This window comes from Sorex fumeus, unplaced genomic scaffold (assembly GCF_029834395.1).
Source record: "Sorex fumeus unplaced genomic scaffold, SorFum_2.1 ptg000122l, whole genome shotgun sequence".
In the NCBI taxonomy this organism is placed as follows: domain Eukaryota; kingdom Metazoa; phylum Chordata; class Mammalia; order Eulipotyphla; family Soricidae; genus Sorex; species Sorex fumeus.
Window position 1 is genome coordinate 56,286,833 of NW_026606179.1, and position 17,663 is coordinate 56,304,495.

Here is a 17,663-nt window from a genome sequence, read left to right on the forward strand (position 1 = left end):
TTTTTTTCATAGCATTTTTATTGAGGTATAATTCATATGTCCCACAACTTATCTGTTTCAAAATATTTAGTCAAATCATATTTAGATGGATTTTATCTCTTAGGATTTTATATAGCATTGTCCCACCATCAGCACTATCAACCTGAGAACATTTTTATTCACTTCTCCTCAGAAACCTGTGTCCATCTACCACACCCCTAGTTTCCGCTCTTCCATCACTAGCCAAACCCATTTATATGAACACACAGAATATGTGCTTTCTATGTCCTTTCATGTCAAATGGAACCTGCTGAGATCTAAATCTGTTCTATCAGTGCTTCCTGGTTTTCATGACCAAACTGCATTTCATGCCATGGATACCTCACATTTTGTTCATCTGTCAATCAGTTGTTGAGCACTTGTCTTCATTCCACTTTTTGGCTATTATGACTTATAATGCTGTGAATCTTGTGTGTGTGGTTAGATGTTTTTGCGCCTCTTGCATATATGTTTTCTAATGGTTTTTCTGGGGGTTTAGGATGAAAATTTTTAAGAAACTGGTGGGATAGTTGAGGCAATGCTTTGTGACTTTGACCAGTTTTACCTCTTTCTGCCCAGCTTTCCTTGGGATTTTTTTAGTTACACCCATTCATGAGGAAGAAGGTTTTGATTTTTATTTTCACCCAAAAGGCTTCTATTGCTTTCTTCTCAGAATTCTTTTAAATTTGAGAATTGGTCTATTGTCTTCTTAATGAGAGAGAGAGAGAGAGAGAGAGAGAGAGGTGAGTCAGGTTAAGATACACTTTCATTCTCTTAGAAATCTGTGGACAGTGTTCCTTAGTGTATGTCTCTTAAAGTCCTGAGATCAAATGTTGCTGAGGAGAAATTTGAACTTATTTTTCCACCTTGTAGATGAGTTGCTTCTTCTGACTAGAAGTTTAAAGAATAATCATCCTTAAAAGTCAGTAACTTAACAAGAAGGCATCTCAGTGTTGTGCATGGGTAATCAAATTTGCCAAAAATAGAATGCGATGTGGAAAAATGTACACATACATATATTTTATAAGCTGCTGAAAGAATTGTTGCAAATATCAGCCCAGATGTCTGCTCCCAGTTCTTTCGGGTAGTATTTTTGACTCCTTGGCAGCTGAAAAATTTCAGGCTACTTTGTCAAATGTATCGCTCCTCAATTAATTCACCATGTTTATTCAAGGCATCTCCCTAATCTACATTGTTAGATAAGAATCAAGTTTTGTGCTCTAAGATCTTGTTGTTGAAATGAGTTTCTTCATCCCGTCTGCATTGATGTGTTCAGCTGTCTGAGAAACCACAGCTGCCCAGAATGCATTAAATAATCAAAGGTCCGTGTAGGCAATGAACAGCTTTGCAGAAGTTACATTCTGCATCTAGCAAAAGATATTGACTGGCAATTTGGTTAATTTCTGTTTGAGAGAGAGTTCCCATCCATTTGTCAGGCAACATATTGAGAATCAATTTCTCTTAACACATAGTTTTATGATTTTGAAAGTTCTACTGTGTCTGATTATCCTCTACCATTAGGGCATTTTTATTTTTTACATTTAATCTTATCCCCACGGGCTTCCCTTATTTGATTTCTCTAAAGTTTCTCCATTTTCAAATCACTTCTTTGTCTTCTTTCTTTTCCTCTTCCTCTTTCTCTCTCTTGTTCCTCTTTCTCTTCCTTTTTCTAATTGTTTACCAAAGGATTGGAACAAACTGGATGCTGGCGCTCTAAGCTTTCTGCTCCCTGGTACGACAAAGGAAACCTTATTTCATTCAACACATATTTATTAAAGCCATAAATGTGCTATACCTTAGAGAGAGAGCATGAGAAAGTTAGATGGGGAGGGAGGAGAGAAGTAAATAAAATAGACAAATATGTCTACTCTCCGGGAATATTGGAGCCTGTGTTCTCCTGTGGGTGGGGGAGATAGACAATAAACAAATAAGTATGATGGAGTCTATAATAATAGTAAGAATAATGAAGAAAATATATATTAAGGGTCCTGTAATTATTTTTTATTTTTTAATAGCTAACTTCTTTTTCATTGCAATATCCCAGTAGCTCTCACAAATATTCCATTGTGTGGAGGTACCACAATTTTTCCTTTTAATCGACCTTTTGAAGGGTACCTTGATTGCTCCCCAGCTTTTGGCAATTATGAATAATATTACTATAAATATCATTGTGCAGTTTTTCTTTTTCTTGGTGTGTGTGGACATACATTTTCAGCTCATTTGGGCAAATACCAAGAAGTGTGAGAGCAGCTGTGTCTTGAATTTATAATATGTGCTCCTTTGTATATTAAACTATTCCAGTTTCTTAGTTTAAAGAAAAATAGGTTACTTAAAATAGGAATGTCACACTCGGAAGGGTCCTTTTTCTGGTGCCCATTTCACCTCTGCACACTTTTCAACTTCATTCTCACCTTCAGAGTCCTGATTGATAACACAAGGAGAGGTGCAGGTCAGCTTCAGCCGTTTCACTTACTGTTTTGAATCTCTTCCACCTAGACTGAAAGAATTGTTAGCTCGTCCCAAAATCCTTCATTTCAACTACTTCTAAACTAAGCATGTGTGTGTGTCTTTGGATAATTAAAGTACATATACACACACCCCTGTCTTTGGAATTCAAACACTGATGAAATGGCAAGAACTATCTTCTAACATTGTATGTAAAATCCTTTGATCATAAAAACAACTTCTATTTTTCTTCCTATTTTATTCTATTTCCAGAAGGATTTCTGAAATCATTTCATTCTATTTCCAGAAGACTTTTCACTTTCTTCTTGCCACACTGACTCATTGAGTGCGGGGTTGAAGAAGCGTTGTTTGCGCTAAGAAAACATCTGTGGGTAGCTTTGTTCTTTTTTGTCCCTGTCTCTGTTATTCAGTCAGATTTTTATGTTCTTCAGTTTTATCTTTCTTAAACTCATTCCAACCAAGGTTTATATGGCTACTTTGAAAAAAGAGTTGAAAATAACTGTGAAAGTGCCAAAAGAATCCAGTGAATTATAAACCAGTATCCTTTAATTTTTTTTACACCTGCAAATCAGCTCTAGTCCAGCATAATGGCCCATAGAGTGACAGTTATAACCAATGTAGTAGACCAGTTGTTTTCTACTTTTTTCGCCTATGAACCAATAGTTGAAGAGAAATATTATAAATAATATGTAGTCTTTTTGTTCCTATTAGTGTACATGTTTAGTTTAATTTCTGTTAAGACTTATTTTTCATCTTACTTTTTGGTATCAATTTGTGTATGTTCATAAGATGGTTTTGAGCACTTAAAATGTTTTCTCATCAGCGTTTCAACTTTAAATTTTTTTTTTTACTTTTAAGGAAGGGCTCATTGGAATGTTGTATGCATTTTTGCTCTGTGGCTAGGCAGTAAAATTAGATTTGGTATCAAAAATATGATTCATATAAAGCAGAATAGATAAATTAGACTTTCTCAAAATAAACTTTTACTCAGAAAGTTCCTGTCAGAGGATATGCGAAGACAAACTGCAGACTGAGAGAAATAACTGCCAACCACATAACTGACACAGGACGAGTCTCTAGAATATATAAGGAACCTTCAAATGTTAGAGGAGAAAAGAAAAGCAAGCAATCTCTTTGAAGTTTGGTTTCTGTGGCTCAGATCATTTCCTCCCTTTCAAAATTTGCGTTCAAGTCTTCACCCTCTATGCCATCCTGTAGCTATGGATACCCTCTCGAGAATCTCCTATTTTCTCTCTCTGCTTCAGTGCCTTAAATACATTATTCCTTGCCCTTTACCGTATCTTGGTATAAAGGGCCTAACTTTGCACTTACTTTGTCCCATTTTTACCCCAGTCACCACATTTATGTGGCATATTCACATGAATCCCTCTGCCATACAAGGCCCCTGATTCCAGTGCCATATTTTTTTTTGAGAGAACACCCACTATTATTATTTGGAATTCCCCCCCAACTATCGCAACTATCAGACCTGCCAAAAAGGCACTGTAGCACTGCACTGTCCTCCTGTTGTTCATCAATTTGCTCCAGAGGGCCCAATAACGTCTCCATTGTGAGACTTGTTACTGTGTTTCACATATCAAATACATCACAGGTCGCTTGCCAGGCTTTGCCATGTGAGCAAGATATTCTCAGTAGCTTGCCAGGCTCTCCGAGAGGGGTGGAAGAATTGAACCTGGGTTGACTGTGCCAACTGGGTAGGCTGCTTGCAAGGCAAACGCCCTAACAATGTGCTATCACTCCAAAGCATCATTAGATAATTTGTTTTCTATTGCTGATAATGAAGAGCATACGATGTCACGGCTACGTGATTTTGGATTTCTGGTATTTTAGTAATTAATTTCAAAGGGATTTCTGCCAAAAGCTGCTGGGTTCCAAGATTGGTTTGTGTGCCTCTGGGATCATGGCCGTTTGGGAATGGAGGAGCCATTCGTGGGCAGCGACTCGGGTTCTCGTCTGGGTGGGGGAAGGGCCTGTTCTGCCCCTCCCTCCCCCCATCCAGAGAGGCCCCGCATGCCCTGTCACTGCAAGCCCATGCCTCTCTGTCCAATAAACTCTGAAAGGTGGTGACCACCATGCTGCCACCGAGGGGGAAAAGGTGGAGGGTCAAACACCTTTTCCCTCCCAGGGCGGCATGGGGCTATAGCTTAGTTCACATTCCAGAAGCATTTCTGCCAGAAGCTGCTGGGTTCTGAGATTGGTTTGTGTGCCTTTGGGATCATGGCCGTTTGAGAGCAGAGGAGCCATTTGAGGGTAGCAACTAGGGGTCTTGTCTGGGCGGGTGGAAGGGACAGTTCTGCCCCTCATCCTAAGAGGCCCCACGCACCAGCGCCACTTTTTAAGCTGTCCTGCAGCTACAGAGACCTCAAGGACATGAAGATAATCCCTCAAATCTAGGGCAATGGATGCTCAAAGAGTCACGGGCATAACATCCACATAGGCCATAGAGGGCCATAGACTCGTAGTCACATGACAGAGTTTGTTAGGAAAGCAATGGTTAAGTAGAGGCTGAAGGAATGTTGCTGTGTGCACTAGTGAACAGGTGACAGAGGGAAGGAGGGGATTGTCATGGCTGGGAGGAAGCTGCTGGAGCACTGTCCTTGATGCTCTAAAGCAGAGGAAAGGTTACAGTATTGTTGACACCAAAGATATCTGCTTCCCACATCCCATGGCATCAGCCACCAGCAATAACAAGGCCAATGAATCTGTGTTATTCTCTGAATATGTCAGACTTCTCCAGGAACAGTTTGGTTCCCAGAGAATTTGGGACCTGGGGTTTTCAAAGGGCCATGTGACTCCTCATGGCCCAGGGACTGTGCCAGGGAGAACTCTAATGACCCTCCATGTGACTCCCAGGCCAGTAACCATGCGCCAGTGGAGCTTTAAAGAGGAAGAGTCCAGTGAGTTTATTAGGAGGGGTCCTGATTGGAAATGATTGATGACCTTCTGGGGAGAGATCCTGAGAGTGCCCAGGTTGCTGCCTTAGACACAGTAGAAAGGCCTTGGGAGGAATCAGTGAGAAGGAGCCTTGTGCAAATCAGCCACTGGGTGGGTAAGAGACATGCGCATGTTTCCTGAAGGCCACAGATAGCAAATAAGGATAATTAGTCACTAGCCACAGGGCAGACACAAAGCAGAACACCAGGAGACATCACAGCACACCTTTCAAAGTGGATCTGAGCAAATAAAAGCTAGTGACACCATCGAATTCTGGTCCATAGAGAAGCTGGACCCCCTTGTGTATTGCGGGTGGCAACGCAAAAGGGTATGCCCCTCTGGAAAACAGGCTTTATTGCAAAGAAAAGGCATAGGATGTCATGTAGCTCAGTGATTATAGCCCTGGGCATTTATTCCAAAGAACTGAAAACTTGCATTCATACACATGTACATAAGTGCTCATAGCAGCATTGTCATATATGCAATTATATATGTAGCATTTGTAATATATATGTTTATAACAACTACATATGTTTGTATGTATACACACACATATATTGGTCCTGCTGCTGGGACCATTTCCCAGCAGTGCTGAAGGATTACTTCTGGCTCTGCTCAGGCATCACATCTGGCTGGGTCCAAGGGATCACATGTTGTACCTGGGATTAAACCCAGGTTGGCCATGTACAAGTAAAGCACATTATCTGCTGTGCTATCATTCCATCCCAATTTTAATCTTAACATTCTACTAAGTTAATTTTATTTTCTTAACTGGGATCATTTTTGCTGTATATATGTAATCAAATACAAATACAAATTCCTTTTCTATCTATATAGATAACATAAATCTCATTATCTATTGCAATTTGTTTTGTAAAAAGAATCCAGAAATAGTGTTATTAACCTAATTTTGAAAAGATGTGCTTAGAAGTTTTGTTTTTGTTTTAATTCTTGGAAAAGTTTTTAATTTTTTTGGATAGTTTCTGGACCACACCCTGTGGTGCTCTGTGGACCACAGTGGACCCTATGGGGTACTGAGTGTCAAACCCGGGTTGGCCAAGTGCAAGGCAAGCGCCCCACCCACTGTACTATCACTCCAGCACCTTTAATAATTCTTTTAATTCTGGAAAGATAAAAAACATTCCTAAGAAAATATTCCTCTATCTCTGATTCCTAAACTGAGGCTCTGAGGTTTTATTGGTTATATTTCTATCAGAGATTAAATTTAGCTAACCTCAAGTAGAAACATAAACTATATCATTAGACCCTTTAATTCATTGCATTTGTATGGACCACATACAGACTTTATCCTTGACATTATTCCCTACACAGTGCCATGCACCAGCCATTTCTGTAGCATTTACAGTATGTTGGGTGTTCTAAGTCCTGTAGGAATGACTGAAAGAATATAATAGACCGTGCCCAGGTTACAGGTGAACCCTCACCACATGACAGAAGGAACATTGTGAATTTGCGTGTCCTGGAACCAATCCCTGAGAGCTATTGGGTGGGTGTTGGGGGTAGTGGGGAGGTCAGCTCTCTTGCATCTAATTGAAAAACTTCTCATTTACCTTTCTTGGTCAATATCTGTAACTACTCACTTGGAAGAATGCATCATGATCTGTTCTTGTTGGGCTTGCCCATCTGGGTATTCAGGTCTTACCCTTGATTTCACGGCTGCACCCAGGTCTGCTGCCGATGCAACTTGGGGATTTGTAACCCTGCCCATGACTGAGGCCTTCAGAAGGCCTAACTCCCCTCTGCTCGATGCCTTCCAGACTCAGCATTCTCTGAGGTTGTCCCCAGCCTCCTGGGGCCTTTCTGGCACAAGCTCTAAAGAGCAGAGATAGTGTATACCATGAATATTATTTGATCCTAGAAATATTGGCCTCTAGGGCTGGAGCAATAGGACAGTGGGTAGAGCATTTGTTTGCCTTGCATGCGGATGACCCGGTCTGGCATCCCATATGGTCCCCTGAGTACTGCCAGGAGTAATTCCTAAGTGCAGAGCCAGGAGGAACCTCTGAGTATTGCTGGGTATGACCCAAAAAGCAAAAAAAAAACAAACAAACAAAGAAGGAAGGAAGGAAGGAAGGAAGGAAGGAAGGAAGGAAGAAAGGAAGGAAAGAAAGAAAGAAATTAAAAAAGCAAGAAATATTGGCCTCTGCTTTCTTTATAATTATTATGAATTAGTGTAATTTTGTGATCCAATATGGTCTTCCAACTTCATTTTTTCCTTGCCTGTTGTGAATCTGTGAAGGAAGGCAAAAAGTAGACCAGATCAGTTCCGTAACTAACATGTGTGAGAGTGTTTAAACTACCCGAGGTAATAAAGTGTTTTCATTACTATAAAACATTTACTGTAAAGATAACAGCAATTCCAAGAATGGTTCCTCTGCTCCAGCCAGTTCCCAGAAGCTTTCTCTGTGATGCTTTCTTGGGTTTGTTTTGATCTAAAAGTGACACAAATGAAGTGTTATGTCTTTTAATAATATCTAATTTAGACATTTGAATAATTTGAAATATGCTTCCTAATTAAACCAAATACATAAGACTGAATAATAAATATCTCATAATTTAAAGTTATAGCTTCATTTTCATTTTTATTCATAAACATTGCAAGAGGACATGTAATGCCTTTTAAAAGTCGTCCAGGTAAGAATTTTTAAGAATACACAATGCAGTGAAACCCATGAGTTGATATGTCTCTACGTATGCAACTAGCTGTTAAAAAGGGGGAAACTACACACTTTTCTCATTTGACTTGAGGGGGTGGGAGGGTGGAGTTGTGGGGAGGGGTAATTGCTCAAGCTACATTCAGTGTTGGATAAATCCAGCCATAAAATGGGCCACATATGAGCTGAGAATTGACTTTTCAGTCAATTCTCTAAGAAAAACAGAAAAAGTAAAATAGGTCTCAGCATGGTTTGTTTGGTTCAGAATTGATAGAAAATAAATGTAAATCTAAGTAGAAAGAGAGTCAGGCTTGTGATTTTTTAACTCTAGTTGGATATTTGTTCTCAGTGAACATAATGAACTGTTGTTTTGAAATTGCTGTGTTCTAACATCAGAGGATCAATACATCTTCCTTCCAGGAAGGTAATTTAGCTAGAATTTTATCCATTGGTGTGACTGTGTGTGGAGTTGTTAAAAGTCAAGATGTGTGTATATGTGTATATACTTGATAAATCCAGGATTTGCTGGTGAGCACAAGCAATGCATAGTTCATTGTCCCGATAGTAAAGCTCATCACCCACACATATTTCTAGTTGGATTTTACTCTGTAAAATCTTACAATGACATTCATATTTTATTTCACATTCTTTTCTATATATGGTTCACAGTATTTTTTTTTCAGAAAGAAGTTGCAAATATATAACAAAGATTGAGAAAATGAAGATAAGAAGTTACATTCTTAAAGCATACCCTAGCTTTTTTCAACATTTCCTCCTTATTTTAAGCATTTTAAAACTTTGAGAACCACTTTCTGACTATCTATCTCAATCCCATAAGCAAAGGAAAGGATACTTTTGAGTGGAGAGACATTTTAATGAGAATATCAGCTTGGCGTGGAAATGTAGTATCTTGATCTTTAATTACATGAGAATATTCAGAATGCCAGTCTCAGTTTGGGAAATGATAGGGCCCCTTAATGAAAACAGTTCATTGAGAATAGAACTCTGTGAAGTAGATGTATTAGAAGTGTTAGACCAAAAACACCTTGAGCTTCTTAAGCGTTCTTGTTATTCAAAGTCATGTATCTATTTAAATTTTCAAGTTAAAAAAAAGTGAGGTTTTTAATTAATGTTTGGCAAATTCTTCTCATTTCACCTTGGCAGAGAATGGTATTTAGGCTGGGGCTGCTTTTCTTAATGTGAAATAGAAGATAGACCATTTCTGCAGCGTTTATTCCTTTTCTGTGTGGGAAGAAATCCAGGATTACATTCCTGGTAAAATTTCTAATTGTGGGCTCACGCCCTGTACACAGTCCTCAGAAAAGGGAAAGCATGTTCGTATAAATAAGTGATATTTTCTTTTAAATTTTTTTATTGGGCCACACCCAATGATGCTCTGGCTCTGTACTCAGGAATTGCTCCTGGCACTGCCTGGTGGATCATGTAGGATGCCAGGGATTGAACCTAGGTAGGCTGCATGTAAGACAAGTACCTTACCCGCCATACTATCTCTACAGTCTTAAATTAGTGATATTTTAATGTCAATGTGTCTAAAACTAGACAGTGTAGTTTGTGTCACTCATTTTATTTCTTTTTTTTCTCCCCCCATTCTCTTAAAAAATAAATCCCACAGGATCATTTTGGAATTCAGCATCCTTCAATACTGAGGCTTCCTACCTTCATTTTCCTACTTTGCATGGAGAACTTAGTGCCGATGTATCTTTCTTTTTTAAGACAACAGCTTCATCTGGGGTATTTTTAGAGAACCTGGGGATTACTGACTTCATACGGATAGAGCTACGCTGTAAGTCATCTTTTCCAAAACAGAATGTTGGGGGTAGGGTGGAGGTCCTAGTTAGTAGAGATGATGAATTGATTTGTATAGTACTTCCTCTATTTCTTTTTTTATTTTCTTTTTTTTTTTCTTTTTGGGTCACACCTGGTGATGCACAGGGGTTACTCCTGGCTCTGCACTCAGGAATCACTTCTGGCGGTGCTCAGGGGACCATTGGGGATGCTGGGAATCGAACCTGGGTTAGCCGCATGCAAGGCAAATGCCCTTCTGCTGTGCTATCACTCCAGCCCCCTTCCTCTATTTCTACTTTATCGGCTGAGACTTTGTATTGTCCTTTTGGTGAAAAGTCTCTGATCTTTAACATTTTTGCCAAATACAATATTTAACATGACAATTTCAGGGGAAAAATATTCTGTAAGCATTTTAAGAAGTTTTGCTTTTTTTTTTGGCAAGGAATTTGGGGGGGGGAGGTGGGCCACACCCAGCAGTGCTTAGGGACAAACAGGGGCTATTCCTGGCACTGTGGTCAGGGATTACACCTGGCATGCTGGGAATTGAACTGGAGTTAGCTGCATGCAAGGCTGGCACCTTAGCCCCTGTACTATCCTTATTGTCCTTTAAGAAAAGTTTTGTTTTGTTTTGTTTTGTTAGACAGCTATCCAGTTGTTTTATTTTATATTAAATTTCCGGATCAACCTGGAAATGCTCAGTGGTTACTCCTGGCTCTGCACTCAGGAATTACTCCTGGTGGTACTCAGGGAACCACATGGGATGCTGGGGATTGAAACCAGATTGGTTTTGTGCATGGCTGATGCCCTACCCACTGTACTAACTCTCTGGCCCCTAAGAAAAGTTTTAAATTAAAACTATGAACATTCTCCTTAAAATTAAGTGTCAAATTAATGACAAATTAATTCATTAACTGGCCATATTATTTCATATATGTAGACTGTTTTAAAATTCTATCAGTATCAATTTATATTGTGTGCACTTAAAGTTATGTACACATTGGATCATACCATACATATGCATATATGCATATAAAATGCCAGTGCCATATAGCTTTCTTGTCTGGGATACATAGCTTTGTTCTTTATCAATATAGAAAGTGAACTCACTTCCCCGAATAAACACAAATGTAGTTTACTCTTTCTTTGGCTATTCTGTACTGATGTCATTGGGTCCTTCCATAAAACTCATCACTGTCTTAATATTGAATGATCACTAAACTTGGTGTGTTAAAGACTCAGCCCCCAGCCCGTGAACTAAGTTGACAATCTCCATGTCTGATATTTCAGCTCCATCAGTGGTGACCTTTTCATTTGATGTGGGCAATGGGCCTTTGGAAATCTCAGTGCAGTCACCCACTCACTTCAATGACAACCAGTGGCACCAGGTGAGGGTAGAAAGGAACATGCAAGAGGCCTCTATCCAAGTGGATCAACTCGCCCCAAAGACGCAGCCTGCGCCAGCAGACGGTCATGTGCTCTTACAGCTCAACAGCCAGCTCTTCGTGGGTAAGTCCTGCTTTGAGATGGTCATTTAACTGTGTGACATTAAGATAACACCATGTCTAAAAATAATGATGAGGGAAACAAACTTTCATTTACTGAGAACCTATGTCCAGGCTCTAGTGTGTATTTCGTCTCCTCATAAGTTACCTGTGGAATAGGTGTGCTCCCCATTCTACACATGGGGTCACTGAGGTTCAGATGGTTGAAATGACTTGGCTCATGGTAAATACAGTTGAGTAGACATATTTGGGGCAGGGGTGTGTTCGTGTGTGTGTGTGTGTGTGTGTTTGTGTTTGACTAATTATTAAACATTCTTAATATTATTATATTATTGTTACAGATTTCACTTTCTTTTAATATGAGTGCTTCTAGTATAATATCTGAGAAGTTTATCTCCATTTTCAAAGGAGTCGATGAGCCCTCCCAAGAATTCCCTAGGCAAGCCAGCCAGTGCCACCTCACCCCTGTCAACACAGGCCAGCAGCAGAAAGAGAAAAAGAAGGAGCAGATTGTAAATTTGTGGCTTGGCCCATGTCACAGTATATCTGCAGGACATGTCTTTTTTGCGGGGGGGGGGAGCCACCTGCCAATGCTCAGGGGTTACTTTTGACACTACTCAGAAACTATTCCTGGTGGGCACAGGGCCATATGGCATGCCGGGGACTGAACCTGGATCAGCTGTGTGCAAGACAAGTGCCCTACTGGCTGTATTACCTCTGACCCATCCTCTGAGACGTTCTGATCACCTACTTCTTACACTCTCAAAATGTTGTTCCTTTATTTCGCCTTGTATTTATAGATTGGAGAGTAGACCTCTGTGTGTGTGTTTGTGTGTGTGTGTGTTTAAAAGTCATATTGATGAGTTTATAACTTATTTTGTGTGACGAGACCTTGGTACTACACCCATCGGTATTGTTCTGGGCTCTGCTCAAGAGTGACCCCTGAAGCACTCAGGGGACCATTGATGGGGATGGGATTGGAACTGAGTTGAGCCACAAAGAGTGCTTTAACATTTGTATGATCTATCTGACCTGTACACATTTTTAATTTATGCTAATTACTGGACTTATCAATCATGGATTTCAAATAATTGATTCTTATGTGATCACTTTTGTATATTTTAATGTAAATAAGGATACAGCAACAAATGATCAGGAACTATTTTCAGGCACATTGAAGAATTAGGTTTTAGAATAGCGCTGTCCACCGTCCTGTGGCACTGTCCTTCCATTGTTTATCGATTTGTTCAAGCGGGCCCAGTAATGTCTCCATTGTGAGACTTGTTACTGTGTTTGGCATATTGAATACGTCACGGATAGCTTGCCAGGCTTTGCCATGCAGGCAAGATACTCTCGGTAGCTTGCCAGGTTCTCCGAGAGGGGTGGAGGAATCGAACTCGGGTTGGCCTGGTCGGCCCCGTGCAAAGCAAACGCCCTACCTGCTGTGCTATTGCTCCAGCCCGTTTTAGAATAAATTATAGATAAATCCCATTCACTTTGGATTAGTTAACAGTGTTTTATTAACCCTCTTGCTGCAGAGGGTAAAACATTTTTGTGATACATTTGACTAAGGCCCATTAGGAGTCCCTAATGAATGTATGTACTAATTATTTCCTATATTTTTCTTTCTTTAACTCAATAAATGTTTAATGAGTAACTTCTGTGAGGAAGGCACTTTGATATCATTTTAATCATGATCTCATGACCACTTGACTGACTTAAGGGTATGGAAATAATGAAGAATACAATGAAGAATACAGAACTTGGCTTTTAATAACATGCTAGATACTCAGGAAACTGAGATAGATATTTCTTGAATTACAAAAAAAAAAATGAGAGAGAGATGGTCACGACTAATCTATGGCAATTTAAAACCTGTCAGTACTCGGAAATAGCCTTACTATTCTTGAAAATGGAGAGGGCTGAAACAGTCCTTGCATTTTTCAGTGAAATTTTCTGTTGTTTGCCTGTATGTGACCTTTCATCCTTGGTATGAATCGTAACTTCATAGAAAATGGAAGTTAGATATATTGTTTCTGATAGGAATCTGGACCTTAATGTGATTTCAGGTAGTCACAATGGATAGAAGTATGATTATGGCATCAGGAAACTGTGTTAGAACAAAATTGAGTCTTTTGTCATCAATCATGTGTTATAATTTTAATAAGGATCTGAGATATTTCCTTTTTTATGAGAACATTAACCAGACTTTTAGCTTTCCTGTATATGTTCAGTTTCACAGATGATTGTAAATGTTTCAAAACTTGAATTTTTTTATTAGGTTTAAGCCAAAGTAATTGAAAATTCCAAAGACAAGAAAGAAAGATCTGGGAAGAGAAGTTACAGCTCCTATTAGTAAAAGTCTATATCTACTATTTCCTCCTTCCAACTCATAGTAACTGAGGAGTGACATGGTTAATGTGGTGATAATAAAAGAAAGGCTCATAAAGATAAAAGAGGGGGTACTCGTGGAGATACTCATGAGGGGTCACAGGAGAAGGAACCGTTCACTTAAATGGGAGTAGACCACTATCTTGGGAAATCATGCCAACCAAGTTAATGAAATCATACACACAACATATGAATTTATCCATTTACATTTCTATCCAGCAATCAGAACTCACAAAAACAAATTCTAGATGAAGATACATTTGCCCTGTAGATTAAATAGAAGCTAAATTCTCATTTAAAGTTTAGACTGATTAGCCCGTGGCAGGACCTAACATTGGAACAGATGTTGGAGGGAGCCGAAACAGATGTTCCCCCTGAAGGAAGGGAAGGGAATTCCAGGTGGAGGAATTCCAGGAGTTGGAAGTGAGTTGCGGGTGGGAGCTGTGGGGAGCAGGGAGAAGGGACAGTAGCCGGGAGAGAAGCTTTAGGACCTCTACGAATGGTGTGAGATACAACTGAGTTAGGCATTAGGGTCCATCAGGTCACGGTGAGGAATTTGACATTTATTTGAGGGGTCAGAGGAGGGGTTCCATCTGATCCCATCTTCCCCATTCTTGCTATTCTTGGGAAAACAAGAATAACTGGGGGAGTAGGGCAGAGGTAAGCTAGTCAGTATTCTTTTGGAACGATAATGGTGACATGGACTTAAGAGGAGATAGAGTCAGGACTTGGTTTATGGTGGCTCATGGTTGTTGCCAGCCTGATATCATACTGACATCCTTGGGCATAAAAGATAATGGACCAAACATAATAACCTCTCAGTATCTGCATTGAAAACCATAATGCCCAAAAGTAGAGAGAGAGAGAGTATGGAGACTATTGTCTTCTATGGAGGCGGGGGGGGGGGGGGAGGTGGGAAATGGGGGGGGGTATACTGGGGATATTGGTGGAGGGATGGGTGTTTGATCCTTGTGTAATTGTAACCCAAACATGAAAGCCTATAACTATCTCACAGTGATTCAATAAAATTTTAAAAAATAAAAATTTAAAAAAACATTTTTTTGAAAAAAGGATACTTCATTGTAGGATTCAAGGTTCCAATAGCATTTCCCAGTTTTTAATAAAGTTTGCTTTCCTTACTTTCCCTTTATCCTAATTTGTGGTAATGAATCAAGCTCTTCCAAGGCTCCACAACCTGGATGTACACTATGCATCACACTCTTGCCAGAATAGGGAAGTATGGTTGCTTTTCACAATGGAGAAACCCTTTCCTCTCTCAGCTGAAACCCCCTGCCCCGGAAGCACTTTCTCCAGGAAAACCTGCTTGTCTGTCCAATGGTCAGTCCACTGGACATGCCGGATGGAGAAAGGGCCTTCTCTTGGCAGATGCCTCCCACATGGAGTTGGTCCCTTCAAGAACATTCACTTAAGTCTCCCCTGAGATTCGGTGACTCTGGGTGACTGGGAATCTCTGCTTTACTCCAGCACAATTGATTTGTAGTTAAAGAATTTAAAGGGTAATTTCATTCCCCTTACTTATAAGTTCAAGAGTTTAATTTGCAGTTCACCCATCCATCTTAAAAATAATTATAGCTAATTTGTATTTTCAAGTGTGCATAACGACTATCATTTGTATTTGGGTATTGGGACAAATGAGTGAGATAAATGTAGTTACAAAGAATAAATGTCATTTTCAGCGTAACTTTTTTCTCCTAATAAAAAATGTTTTAAATCATTTTTATTAGGAGAAATAAAAGTGTCACATTAATAGCAATAACAATAACAATGTTTAAAATGACATGAAAATTCAATTTAAGGGAACCACACCCAGTCAGCTCAGGGCCTATCCTTGACTCTGTTTAGGGTCATTCCTCCAATCTATGGCCATACCACCCTGAACACACCTGATCTCGTCTCAGGTGACCATATGGGCCATTGGCTACTGGGTATAAAACCTGGGTCAGCTGCACTTAGGTCATGTGCCCAATCCACTGTATTGTCTCTCTGGCCCCCAGAAATGCAATTTTCATAAATATAAAATTTCAGTGAAAGATTGTGAGTCAATCTACCATTACAATATCAGAATTTATATCCTTATATCAGAATCAATATCCTTAGGTGTTCGTCTCCCATTCTGTTACTTTATATTCCACAAATGAGTGTAAATGCAAAATTAGTAGCATTTTGTCACAAAACACCTTTTGGGATTTTTTAAATAATATAAACACAATTTATTATGAATTATAGTTTCCTTGGAATAAATCCCAATTTATTCCAGTCTCCTTTTTTTTAATAGCTTAGGTGACATGCATACAGTAGTGTTGACATGTGTGATTGTTTTTTTTTAATGAATCGCTTTATACTACAGCTATAAAGCATTAGAGTTTTCAATAATTAGATATTCTTGTCATGATTCTTTTTCTTGAATATTTTATTTAACTACTTAAAATATTTTTATTGTATATATTTTTAATGAATCACCGTGAGATAAAAAAGGTAAAGGTAAAGGCCCTCCCGATGATCGTCGATTTGCTCGAGCGGGCCCAGTAACGTCTCCATTGGAGACTTTGTTGTTACTGTGTCTGGCATATCGAATACTCTCGGTAGCTTGCCGGGCTCTCCGAGAGGGGCGGAGGAATCGAACTCGGGTCGGCCATGTTGGCCGCTTGTAAGGCGAACGCCCTACCCGCTGTGGGTATGCCAGACACAGTAACAACAAAGTCTCCAATGGAGACGTTACTGGGTCCGCTCGAGCAAATTGACGATCATCGGGAGGGCCTCACCGTGAGATACAGTTATAGACTTAACAAACTTTCGTGCTTGCATTTCAGTCATACAATGGTCGAGTACCCATCCCTCCAGCAGTGCTCATTCCTCACCACCGATGTTCCCAGTATCCTTCCCACCCACCCCATCCCCATTCCCCGTGGGCCCACCGCCCCACCTCTGTGGCAGGCACATTCCCTTTTATTCTCTTTCTCCTTTTGAGTGTTATGGCTTGCAATACAGGTACTAAGTGGCCATCATTTTTGGTCCATAGTCTACTTTCAGCACGCATCTCACATCCCAAGCGAGCCCTCCAAGCACCATTCACTTAGTGGTCCCTTCTCTATCCCAGCTGCCTTTGCTCCCAGCATGTGAGGCCATCTTCCAAACTGTGAAACAATCCTTATGGCCATTATCTCTATTATCCTTGGGTGTTCGTCTCCCATTCTGTTACTTTATATTCCACAAATGAGTGTAATTATTCTAAGTCTATCCCTCTCTCTCTCTCTGACTCCTTTCACTTAGCATAATACTCTCCATGTTGATCCACTTACATACAAATTTCATGATTTCATCTTTTGTAATAGCTGCATAGTATTCCATTGTGTATATGTACCAAAGTTTCTTTACTTAAATATTTTTAATATTTCCTTTTTTTTTAAATTTGCGGAGGGTTAATATAATATACAGTGGTGCCAAAGGGCAAATCCAGACTCTGATTAAAGAGTCATGTGGTACTTTGGATTGATTGGGATCAGCCACATGCAAGGTGCACAGTGCTTTAACCCCGATGTGTTCTTGCTCTCTCTCTCAAGTTCTCTCTTATTCTCTCTTTAGCCCCAGTATTTGTAATGTACTTATTTAATACCTACAATTAAATGTTGTGAATAGATGAAACATGCTCAGATTGGGGTTCAGTTATGTGCTCTAGTTTAGTATGCTACCATTGCCCTGACAATGTTGGTAAAATGTATTGAGGTTGTTGAGGTTTTCTGTGTTTGAAGTTTGGTGCAGTCTTTCCGAAGTGACTATCTGAATGGATGACCTGAAAGAAGCCAGTGTACTGCCCACGTTGCCTTCTCAC

The 17,663-nt window shown here is 39.8% G+C and overlaps 1 protein-coding gene across 1 annotated transcript in view; it reads left to right on the top strand.

Annotated features, from left to right (window-relative positions):
• Nucleotides 1-17,663, top strand: part of CNTNAP4 (contactin associated protein family member 4) — a 287,713-nt gene that overhangs the window by 232,266 nt on the left and 37,784 nt on the right. Inside the window, exons 16-17 of the mRNA XM_056135853.1 lie at nt 9,748-9,918; nt 11,208-11,426. Coding sequence (XP_055991828.1) covers nt 9,748-9,918; nt 11,208-11,426 — 390 coding nt within the window. The remainder of the gene's footprint in view (nt 1-9,747; nt 9,919-11,207; nt 11,427-17,663) is intronic.